Source organism: Staurois parvus, unplaced genomic scaffold (genome assembly GCF_062004578.1).
Source record: "Staurois parvus isolate SC_StPar_1 unplaced genomic scaffold, SC_StPar_1.0 ptg000439l, whole genome shotgun sequence".
Classification (NCBI taxonomy): Eukaryota; Metazoa; Chordata; class Amphibia; order Anura; family Ranidae; genus Staurois; species Staurois parvus.
The window spans coordinates 1593675-1605763 of record NW_028318235.1 but is presented as its reverse complement, the minus strand read 5'-3'; the positions used below and the strand labels follow the sequence as shown (position 1 = coordinate 1605763).

Below are 12089 nucleotides of genomic sequence, written 5' to 3'. Positions count from 1 at the left end.
CTCTGAAGATGTATAGAATTTTGGGGAGGATTGATATCTTCACGACTGCTATTCTGCCTAGCCATGCCAGTGGAAGAGAGGACCATTTGGTCATAAGTGCCGTTAGATGAGCTAACATAGGGGTGTAATTGGCGGCGTACAGATCTGAAATATTTGAAGTTAGTTTTATACCCAAGAAGAGAATAGAGCTTTGTGACCATGAGAACGGAAGTATCTGTTTCAGGGGGGGCAGATCATTAGGAGGTAGTGAAATATTGAGCGGTAATGACTTCTGGGGGGTAAATTTGAAGCCGGAGAGTGAGACAAACTTATCAAGGAGCCGGAGGAGAGTAGGAGAGGATGTCAAGGGGGAGGTGCGGAAAAGTAAGACGTCATCCGCGAATAGACACAGTTTATGGAAGGTGCCCCCTATCTCAAGTCCATGAACATCCGGGTTGGTCCTGATCAGAAGGGCCAGCGGTTCTATGGCTAGGGCAAAGAGTAGAGGGGACAGGGGGCAACCCTGTCTGGTGCCACGTGAAGTTGGGAATCGAGCAAACCGATGACCTAAGTATTTGATTTTGGCCGAGGGTTCGTGGTAGAGAGAAGATCCAGGTTAAAAGATGAGGGCCAAAGCCCCATCGGCACAGAATGTAGTGCAGGTATGGCCATGAGACTGTGTCAAATGCCTTCCGTATGTCCAGGGACAGGAAACAGGCAGGAATATTGCAGGATTTAGCTATGTGTGCTAGAAGAGTTGCACGTCGGACGTTGTCTACAGCTTGTCGAGTTGGTATAAAGCCCACTTGGTCATTATGAATTAGGGATCCTATACATGTGTTGAGACGTGTAGATAAGATTTTGGCTAGCAATTTGATATCTATGTTGAGGAGGGAAATTTGCCTATAATTGGACCATTGCGTGTAGTCTGAATTCGGCTTTGGGATCATCGAGATGTTGGCTTGTACTGTATCTATCTGGGTTGAAAGTTTGGCCTGATAATATGGCATTGAATTCGTTAGTAAGAACAGGCGTGAGTAGGTGGGCAAACATCTTGTAGTATGTGGCAGAAAAACCATCAGGTCCTGGACGTTTACGGGGGTTTAGGTGTTTAATAGCATTTAGAGTTCCAGCTGTGGAGATAGAGCGTTCTAATGCTGTTAGATGATCGGAGAGTTTCCGGATTGGGAGAGAGGCTAAGAGGGTGTCAGCCTGGGAAGAGTCGAAGGGTGTGGAAGTAGAATAGAGAAACTTGAGAGATGCTGGTGGAAAACTTGTAGGATCCGTAGCGGATTGCTGGTGACGGTATCGGATGAAGTGCATAGTCGAATGGGTTTGGTGATCTGATCAAGCCTACGGATTGAAAGTGCAAGAAAGGTGCCAGGTTTATTGGCTTTTGTATAATATTTATGTCGGGATCTACAAAGGGAGAGCTCAGCTTGGTCCGTAAGGAGAAGATCAAGGGCCAGTCGGGATTGTTCTAGGGCTTCTCGATTAGCATGGGAAGGGGTCGCTTGGAAAGCTTGATGAGATTGGTCATAGGTTTGTTCAAGAAGAAGGCGTTGCCGTCTCTTTCCTTGTTTAGGATGGATGTTTTACTAATGCAAAACCCGCGGAGTACAGGTTTATGCGCTTCCCAAAGAAGGAGAGGGGAGATTTCTGGAGTTTGGTTTAGAGAGAGAGAATTTTTGAGCGCCGCTTCAATATCTGAGCAATGTGTCGGGTTCGCTAGGAGGTTCTCGTTGATGGTCCAAGAGGGATCAGGGGGGGATGGGGCCAGAGAGGCAATGGAAGTAAGCACAGCGCAGTGATCCGATCAGGGAATTGGGAGGATGTCGGAGGCCAGTACTCGGGGGGGGGGAGAGCTAGCAGTCATAAAGATATGATCTATTCCTGAAAATGTCTTATGGGGGTGGGAATATAAGGTATATTGGCGTTTTATCAGATTGAGTTCTCTCCATGTATCTATCAATGAGTAACGTAATATGGTTTGGAAGGTTTGTTTAGAGGTGGGCGGAGGAGGGGGTTGAGGGGACTTATCTAGGAAGGGGTATATTGTGCAATTTGAATCCCCACAGACTAACAACGTGCCGCATTTGTGATGGTCAATAACTGATAGTAGGTGGGAAAGAAATGGTAAGGGACCTTGGTTTGTGCTTCAAAGTCCAGAAGTTGCCCGGTAAGCAGGAGATAACGACCTTCAGGGTCTTTAATCTCAGTATGGAATGTGAAGGGCGTCGTACGGTTGAAGGCAATGAGTACCCCTCTACGTTTGGTTGCGGCGGAGGCTGTGTAGACCTGTGGGTAGTGGGGGCCAAAGAATTTGGGAGTGGAGGTAGGAGTATAGTGCGTCCCCTGGAGGCAAACTATATGGGCATTGTATGATGCGATTGAGCGGAATGCCTTGTTGCGCTTTTGCGGTATGTTAAGACCCTGAACATTCAGGGTGAGAATGTTTAGGGAATCCATGGGGAGAGCGTGTGGTGATTCAGGTAATAGAGTGGTACCAGCTGGGAGAGAATATGGCAGTCTAGGTGTAAGATTGTTGTGTGGGAGAAGGAGTTAGGCCAAGATGTGGAGTCATGTAGGGGAGGAGGATAGGGCTAGGGAAGGGTATCAGGAGAGGGATATAGGAGGCCATAAATAGGCAAACAAGTGGTCCCCGGGATCACCCGGGACTCGGGTGGTCCGGGGAGCGGTAATGGCCCAAGTGATATCAAAAACGTGATACCAAAGGGGCTAGTGGTGAGTGCGCAGGTACGCTGGTCGTGGGGAAGACAGCATGTAAACATGAATGTATTAGTGTGAACCTGGAGGGAAAAAGAACCTCAGGATTGGCATACAGGAGAGTCAAGGGATCCTAGGGTCTGGCGGCATCGGTCGTCCAGGTAGGTCTGCCGAGATGGGGGATGAAATCTTCCATGCCGCCAGAACCGAGGACCTCCCACATAGAATACAGGCATAATCGATTGAGGATTAAACCAACAAGTAATATATAAGGCACAACAAGCTCTTAACGATAAAGGAGAGAGAGTAGGATGGCCCGTGATATACGAGGCAGCAAGAAATTTTCTTCAATACAGGTTATAACATTGTTTTAAGAAAAAAAAAGGGGGGGGAGAACAGAGGAGGAAGTCAGAAGGACAGTATGAGCCCTGGGGGCTAACATAAGGATACGGATGCTTAGCGTCTGCACTCAGGTGAGGGATGAGAGGAACAGACACCATGGGTGTCAACTACGAGGGTGGCGGAGTTCCACTTCGTTGAATCTAGGCTGTAAAGCGAGAGATGATTGATGAGATTCAGTCCATGGAATCTTGTGGAGAAGGAGCAGGTGATGAAAAACGCCCTCATTTGTGGGTGCTGAGTTGACCGTTGGTGAGGTGTGGCGGGTGAGATTTCTGCGGTGAGCAGGATGCTGATTGTCGTCTAGAGCTTTCTGATGGTGTTGTATGAGGGTGCAGCTGGAGGTTCCGCAGGGTGTCTTGAAGCTCATCAGCGGTCTTGCAGATGTGCACTCGGGCTGATACTGGACACAAACAATACGAATAAACAGCGCAAAATCAGACTTCTAAATCCACTCATAAATAATTATTATTATATAAAGTATAAAAATTAATAGTGCATATCCTTAATTATATTGTTATCAAACACCAAAAAGTCCATGTGTGATCAGAAAATTCCAAATAAGCTTCCACTTCCAAATAAGCTTCCACCCGTGCAGAAACCAACATCAAATGCACTCACCAGAACTTGGTGAGTGAAAAGCCTTTAAGGACTTTTACAGGGATCACTCTATAGGGATCTTCAACATCCACGTAGGCTCCACCGTTTAACCAGGAGAAAACAAATCTCACATAGTGTGATATTGCCAGTATAGATTAAGGCCACTCACATATCAGCGACTTGTAAAAGGCACATTTATTTATATATAATAGACTCCAGGTAAGACATGAACATTTCCACAGCCTTCTTATTCCAGGGATCTCACATCAGCCATAGAACAGAGCAGAGACTCCACACAGACCAAACAAGGCTCCCAAAGATGGCCGCTGGAACGCACCGCTCAGCGTGTGTTCCACTCACCGGAAGTGACGTCAGACGTACGGGGTATGGACCGGAAATGCGTCAACGCATTTCGCCCCTCCCATCGGGCGTTCTCAAGACGTCCATTTCCTGTCCTCACTCCCTTAAATATCCAAAAAGGAACCCGCCCTTCGATTACAATTGGTCAAACCATCTCCCAGGACAAAACTAACACCGCTCCTCCTATTGTATGACGTGAGACTCCTTTACAACAGAAGTGTTAGCCTAGATATCTTAATACCTACAAAGCATTCTCAATTTATTACTCACATCAGGTAATATATATACATAAATAAATATCTTTCAATGGAAAAATAAAAATAAATAAAAACATTTTTTATACTTTAATAAAATATATAATAAACTTAAACTTAAAAATTGGAATGGAAAGAGTACAAAAATAAATATAAATATAAAATAAAAATAAACATAAAAAAATACAAATACAAATATAAAAATAAAATTAAATTAAAAATAAAAATAACAATAAAAATAAAATAAAAATATAAAAATAAATAAAAAATATTATAAAAGATAATAAGAATCCTACTCCTACAAAAAAATATTTATTTTAAAATATCACAAAAAATCTTCTTTTCTTAAAAATTAATCTCCGCATATAACTAATTATAATTTTACCAATCGGACAAAAAACAATTCATATCTATATCGGATTTCAACCCTTTGGGATACAAAGAACCCAATTGGAGGATCCATTTTGTTTCATTCTGTGAAATACTCTTCACCATATCACCTCCCCTCCAAGGTGCAAAAACTCGATCTATCCCACAGAATTTTAAACACGATGGATCCCTATTATGATGCATTCTAAAATGGTAGAAAAGACTATGATGTTTATATCCTTTTTTAATATTCCTAATATGTTCCCCCAATCTCACTGACAACTTTCTGGATGTTCTCCCTACGTATTGAAGATGACATGAACATTCTAACAAATACGGCACAAAGGAACTATCACAGGATATAAAATTCCTGATCTTATAAGAGGAACCATTAGAGCAAGAATGGAACGTATCTAACCTCCTATTGTTATCTCCTTTCATAGTTCTACATACCAGACACCTTTTACATTTAAAAAACCCCACACTATCAAGAAAAGTCACCTTTTTCTTTGGAATATCTGGGACATTTTTTGCTAGCTTTAATCTGAGTGTAGGTGGTTTTCTATAGCCAAATTAGGGTTTTCTGGGCAACAAATCATGAAGAACTTCATCCCTTTTTAAAATCTGCCAATGTTTTCGTATTATATTTTTAATAGCCTTATGCTGGATCGAATAACCCGTAATAAAGGCTAATTCACTTCTACTTTTTCTCTTTTTTTTTTCTTCTCTAACAATTCTTCTCTTCTAATCCTCCTAACCTGATCTACTGCATCTGTTAATATCTCCTCATTATATCCTTTCTCCCTAAATCTTTCTAACAGAATATCTGCTTGCTCTTGAAAAATATTTTTATCACAATTACGTTTAAGTCTTATTAATTGGCTTTTAGGGATCGATCTTAACCAGTTTCTATGATGACAACTGTGGATTGGGATGTATGCATTCCTATCCACTTCTTTAAAATGGGTCTTAGTATAAAGAAAATCTCCTTGTTTATAGATGGTTAAATCCCGGAAGTTTATTGCTTCAGTACTAATATGATTTGTGAATGTTATAGGGATTGCACCCCATTTCATGGATATATTCCTCTAGTTCTTCCTTTGTGCCCTTCCAAATTAACACTATATCGTCTATAAACCTTTTATAGAGTAATAGGTTCTTATTTTCAAAAATCGCCTTATCTTCCCACATACTCATAAAAAGGTTAGCTACTGATGGAGCATACTTCGCTCCCATTGCAACCCCAGTACACTGCCTATAATATTTATTCGAATGCCAAAAATAATTATTCGACATTGCTATATCGAGACAATCAATCAAACTCAATTTGTTCAGCTCTTAGCCCCGATTCTTTGTTTAATGACCATTGACAGTGGTAAACTCTTAAAGCATCATTATGTCTAATGTTCGTATATAATGAATTGACATCCACACTTGCCATGACACAGTTACCTTCCATTTTCATTTGTTTCAAAACTGAGATCAAATTACCACTATCCTTCAGATACCATGGAAAAACTGAAACCAAAGGTTGCAGGAATTTATCCACATATACTGGACACACACTGCAAAGGGGAAGCACCATTTATACGGTATGCCATGCTGTTGAAGCGCTTGTAAATGAGGCTTCATGGCCCTTCGTTTGGCAATGGTAGTGGGACAGAGGTCTTGAAATAGCTGGTAAGTGTGACCCTGGAACGTGAGGGATTCTGTGTTACGGGCTGCTTGTTCTTTAGTGCGAAAGAAGTGGAGCTTGGCTATGATATCCCGTGGTGGTTCGTCGGTACGTTTTGGAGCCAGTGCCCTGTGAACCCTATCCATTTCTAGGCGGTCTATGGGAATAGCAGGGGCAAGTTCTTGAAATAAAGCAGTGACAGTGGATTGGACATCAATAATCGACTCAGGAAGGCCACGGATTTGCACATTTGAGCGCCTAGCCTGATTCTCAAAGTCCTCTAAGCGTGTTTGTAGTGTAGCGTTTTCGTCACGCAAAAGGTCGAGTTCGTCTGCTTGTGTTTGAAATGAGGCGTTGAGGTGATCCACCCTCTGTTCCAGGTCAGCAGTGCGTTGCCCTAGTTCGCGGATTTCTCTGGACAGCTTGTCTGTCATGCGGTCAGAGGTCTGTTTCAGGGATTTGTGTAGCATTTTTTCAAAACGTGTGAGAAGGTCAGGAGTGGGGAGGTCAGGTGTTGAAGCATGTATGGGGGTCTCTGTCTCAGCATCAGACTCACCCTCAGAAGTGCAGGGATGGCTTGGCTGCTCTGTGTGCAGGGCTGCATACTTTAATGCTGCTGGCTTGCTGCTGTGAGAGGGTGCGGTGGCCATCTTGGAGGAGGCATGAGCAAGGGCCTCCTTGAACGGTTTGCAGGGCGGCGGAGCCTGGTGCCGGGACCCTCCCCTGACCATATTAGCGTGTGGCAGGGGGGACGCTATGGCAACCGGGACCGTTTATAAGACAGCGCGGGTCGTGGCGGCTGTCTTCCCTGCAGTGCGGAGGAGCCTCAGGGAGACATGTCCGTCACCGCTGACCGCGCATGCGCACTCGATGAGTTTACTATATATTTTTTATAGCTGAAAGTAAAAAATATTGTTTTTCTTCAAAATTTTCGGTCTTTTTTTGTATATAGCGTGAAAAATAAGCGCATAGGTGATCAAATACCACTGAAAGAAAGTTCTATTTGTGTGAAAAAAAGGACGTAAATTTCGTTTGACTGCAACATTGCATGACCGCGCAATTATCAGTTGAATTAGTGCAGCGCCGAGTAGCAAAAAAAAGGCCTGGTCATTAAGGGGGGTAAATCCTCAGGAGTGCAAGTGGTTAAAGTGATTTGTAAACATTGGATTTTTAAATAATAACAAACATGTTATAGATACCTGCTTTGTGTAATGGTTTTTCACAGTTCAGCACTGATCCTACTCTTCTGAGGTCCCCCACTGGCACTTCTGGCTTCAGAGTGCCGCTATAGCAAGGAAAAAAAGTCTGTGTTTTAACCGCCTCCCGCCCGCCATATAAGGTAATGACGGGCACAAGGCGGTTCTCTCGTTCTGAGAGGACATCATATAACATCCTCCCATTCTAACCGCACATGCGCGGCTCCGGGAGCGTTCAGCGTGGCGATCGATGGTGCGATGTGTCCCTCGGACCCAGCGGATCATCGATCTACGGAAAGAGTCAAAGATGTCGGCTCAGTCATGTGATCAGCTGTGTCCAATCACAGCTGAGCACATGTAAATAGGGAAATGCCAGTTACCGGCATTTCTCTCCTCACGAGCTGTCATGCTGAGAGCTCGAGAGGAGAGCCCGTAATCGGCTTTACTCAGAAGGGACATGTGCACTGATCATCAGGGCACTGATGATCAGTGTGCCCTGATGATCTGTGTAGCCCCAGCAGTGCCACCTATCAGTGTTCATCAATGCCACCTGCCAGTGCCACATATCAGTGCCTACCTGTGCACATCAGTGCCCATCTGAGCTGCCTTTCAGTGTTACCTATCAGTGCCAGTCGGTGCGCATCAGTGCCCGTCAGTGCTGCCTAACAGTGCCAGTCAGTGCTGCCTATCAGTGCTACAGTTGTGTCCAAAATTATTCAACCCCCACTGAAATTGAGTGTTTTGGCCAGTTTGACATTGCTTTTGATCATTCAGTCATCTTGCTTACATTTACATTAAAGAGGCACTTGTAGGTCAGACAAATATAACATAACAGTTATAATGAAATAACCACAAATGTCTTTTCTGTGCTCACAGCATTATCAGTTTTATTCAACCCCCAAGTGACATTCAATCTTAGTACTTAGTACAGCATCCTTTTACAGTTATAACAGCTTTTAAACGTGAAGCATAGCTTGACACAAGTGTCTTGCAGCGATCTACGGGTATCTTCGCCCATTCTTCATGGGCAAAGGCCTCCAGTTCAGTCACATTCTTAGGCTTGCGCACTGCAACTGCTTTCTTTAAGTCCCACCAGAGGTTCTCAATCGGATTTAAGTCTGGTGACTGCGATGGCCACTCCAAAATGTTCCAGCCTTTCCTCTGCAACCATGCTCTAGTGGACTTGGAGGTATGCTTGGGATCATTGTCCTGTTGAAAGGTCCAACGTCTCCCAAGCCTCAGGTGTGTGACGGACTGCATCACGTTTCCATCCAATATCTCCTGGTACTGAAGAGAATTCATGGTACCTTGCACACGCTGAAGCTTCCCTGTACCTGCAGAAGCAAAACAGCCCCAAAGCATGATTGACCCTCCACCATGCTTCACAGTAGGCAAGGTGTTCTTTTCATCATAGGCCTTGTTCTTCCTCCTCCAAACATAGCGTTGATCCATGGGCCCAAACAGTTCTAATTTTGTTTCATCAGTCCACAGAACACTATCCCACAACTTTTGTGGTTTGTCCACATGGCTTTTGGCATACTGCAGTCGACTCTTCTTATTCTTTGGAGACAGCAAGGGGGTACGCCTGGGAGTTCTGGCACGGAGGCCTTCATTACGCAGTGTGCGTCTTATTGTCTGGGCTGAAACTTCTGTACCCACATCTGACAAATCTTTTCTCAGTTCCTCAGCAGTCACACGGGGACTTCTCTCCACTCTACGCTTCAGGTAGCGCACAGCAGTCGAAGTCAGCATCTTCTTTCTGCCACGACCAGGTAGCGTTTCAACAGTGCCCTTTGCCTTGAATTTGCGAATGATGCTTCCTAAGGTGTCTCTTGGTATGTTTAACATCTTTGCAATCTTCTTATAGCCATTGCCCTTCCTGTGAAGAGAAATCACCTCTTCTCTTGTCTTCCTGGACCATTCTCTTGCCTTCACCATGTTTGTAACCACACCAGTAAATGTCTAGAAGGAGCTGAGTATCACAGTCATTTTAAAGCTGCCTAATTGGTGCTTATTATGCTTGATTGCTGCTCGGTGACATCCACAGGTGTTTTCAATACCTGATGGAAAGCACCTGTATGAACCTCTGTTCTTCAGAGTGGTAGTCTTTAAGGGGTTGAATAATTGTGGCAATGAAGAAACCACATAAGAACCATTTACTACTGTATTACATAAACAATTGATGTCATTTTAGTTGCATTTGGGTAGTTACAACGTCCTTGTAGGATTTGATTCTGAATACAATTCCAAATGTACACTATAGTCCCTAAACCCCTTTACAGCATTGGGGGTTGAATAATTTTGGACACAACTGTATATGAGTGCTACCTTTCAGTGCCCATCAGTGATGCATGTCAATGCCCATTAGTGCCACCTATCAGTGTCCATCAGTGCAGCCTGTCATTGCCCATCACTGCAGCCTCATTAGCGCACATCAGTGAAAGAAAAAAATCACTTATTTACAAAATTTTCTAACAAAAACGAAGAAAAACGTTTTGGTTTTTTTTCAAAATTTTTAGTGGTTTTTGGTTTGTTTAGCAAAAAATAAAAAACCCAGAGGTGATTAAATACCACCAAAAAAAAGCTCTCTCTCAAAAAAAGTATAAACATTTTATATGGGTACAGTGGTGTATGCTTGCGAAATTGTCATTCAAAGTGTGACAGCGCTGAAAGCTGAAAATTGGCCTGGGCAGGAAGGGGGTATCAGTGCCTTGTAGGCGAGTGGTTAAAATCACTTCCCTCTCCTGTCACTGACTAACATGAGGCATTGCTCCTCACACATTCACACTCACAAGTTCTTAGACACTGACTGACTTACTGAGCTGTATATGTGCTGCACTGTATTTCCTGATATGTAATCAAAAATTGCATTCTTTATGCAGGCCAACTAATCAATAATGAAAGTAGCTGATAACTATTTTTATAATCGATTATAATCTATTATGTCAATTAGTTTATTCAGCCCTAGTAAAACCCCTTTATGTGAGTTCATTGACAGACACTGCACCCACCGCTATTTTTTGGAGTTTTCTGACACTGCTTTGTGACTAACTGGCTTGCTTGTAGCAGAGAGAAGGTTTATACCAGTTAGGACTGCCCATAGGCAGTGCTTTGTTCTTTTTCTCCCTTGTGTTCTACTCCTGCAGGTGGTGCTATAAACCCTATGATCAAGAATCAGTAAGTCCTTTAATGTGTCCATCAATGAACTCAATGAAAGGGATTTTATGGTGAGTAACAAAAATCTCTTGTTTTTTCTCATGGACTTTGAAGCAGTGCAGCAACGCAACCTTCAAGCTGTCATGACCCATCTCAAGTGCTTGAGTTGATTGATTTAAAGCCTACATTTACTTGAAACCAAAAAAAAAACTGCACAAGGGACATTACTTTAAGTGAGATGTGTCCCATGTGCTGCTGTGTCCTTCTTTTGCCCAAATCTTTCATGTTCCGTGCCCCCACCCCCGCTCTTGTGGGTAATACAATGAAGTGATTCTAAAGGTTGTAATTTAAAAAAAAAAAAAAACAACAAAAATACTTACCTACTCTGAGCAGCCCCTATCTTTTTCTTTTTGGGTCCCCCACCAGCAGTCCTGACCCCTCCCCTTGCTCATCCCTCATTGGCTCACTGGCTGTGATTGACAGCAGGAGGAGCCAGTGGCTCCTGCTGCTGTGTGAGCCAATGAGGAGAGAGATCCAGGAGAGATGCGGCTCTCGTGCATATCACTGGATTGAAATGGGGCTCAAGTAAGTATAAGTGGGGCTGAGGGGGAGCTGTAACAAGGTTTTTTTACCTTGTATAGAATGCAATAAAGTAAAAGAACCACTTTGAGTGCCCTACTAGGTCCGCCCGCCCCCCCCCCCTTTTTCTATCATAGAGATTGTGGATGGACACATTCTCTATAAGCACTGACTGTGAAACGCGTTGTGTGAAGTTATCCCTGTTTGATCACATAACCAGCATCTAAACTTTTTTTGTGCTGTATATGTATAAAGCGATAGCTGTGTTAATATATCTATATTATGACATTTAAGCTGGATGGTGATAAACGGGTGGCCTAAGTAATGAAGGTTGTGTATTACTGTAATATCCAATATAATGCACAAGGATACCCCATACAGGAAGTCCTAGTCGCCAGTGACTTGAAGGTGATAGTCACTGAAGTTCAGCTCTGTGTGAGAATACTGGTGGTCTTAAAATGGTTCTAATAGTGTCAGGGCTGGGCTCCTGCTACGTAACGAGCAGCTATTTTATGTCAGTGCTCAGAAGCTGCTCAGCTGTTGGTTAATTACCAGCCACTCATCTCCACAGTGACTCACCTGGATGCCATTACCTGCCTCATTAGTCCAGCCTGCAGTCAGCCCTTTTTGTTATTTTAGCAGCTTAGCTCATTTCCTTTTTGCCCTTGCATGGTCTATGATCTCCAGTGTGTTCCTGCCTGAGTTTCTGTGTGCAACTCGGTCTGGCTGACTTTTCCAGTTCCTGTTCCTGATTTTTGGCTCCTGACTACATTGACTTCTGGTTTTCTTACCCTG

The 12089-nt window shown here is 43.5% G+C and overlaps 1 protein-coding gene across 2 annotated transcripts in view; it reads left to right on the top strand.

Annotated features, from left to right (window-relative positions):
• LOC149454032 (lysine-specific demethylase 4B-like) overlaps positions 1 to 12089 on the top strand; it is a 247291-nt gene that overhangs the window by 67261 nt on the left and 167941 nt on the right. The window contains exon 1 of one of the 2 annotated variants that reach the window (XM_089687862.1): positions 10769 to 10786. The exons of the other annotated variant lie outside the window; for it this stretch is intronic. Coding sequence (XP_089543988.1) covers positions 10770 to 10786 — 17 coding nt within the window. The 5' untranslated portion in view covers position 10769. Of the gene's footprint in view, positions 1 to 10768; positions 10787 to 12089 lie in introns of those variants that run through there. 2 annotated transcript variants of the gene reach the window in all.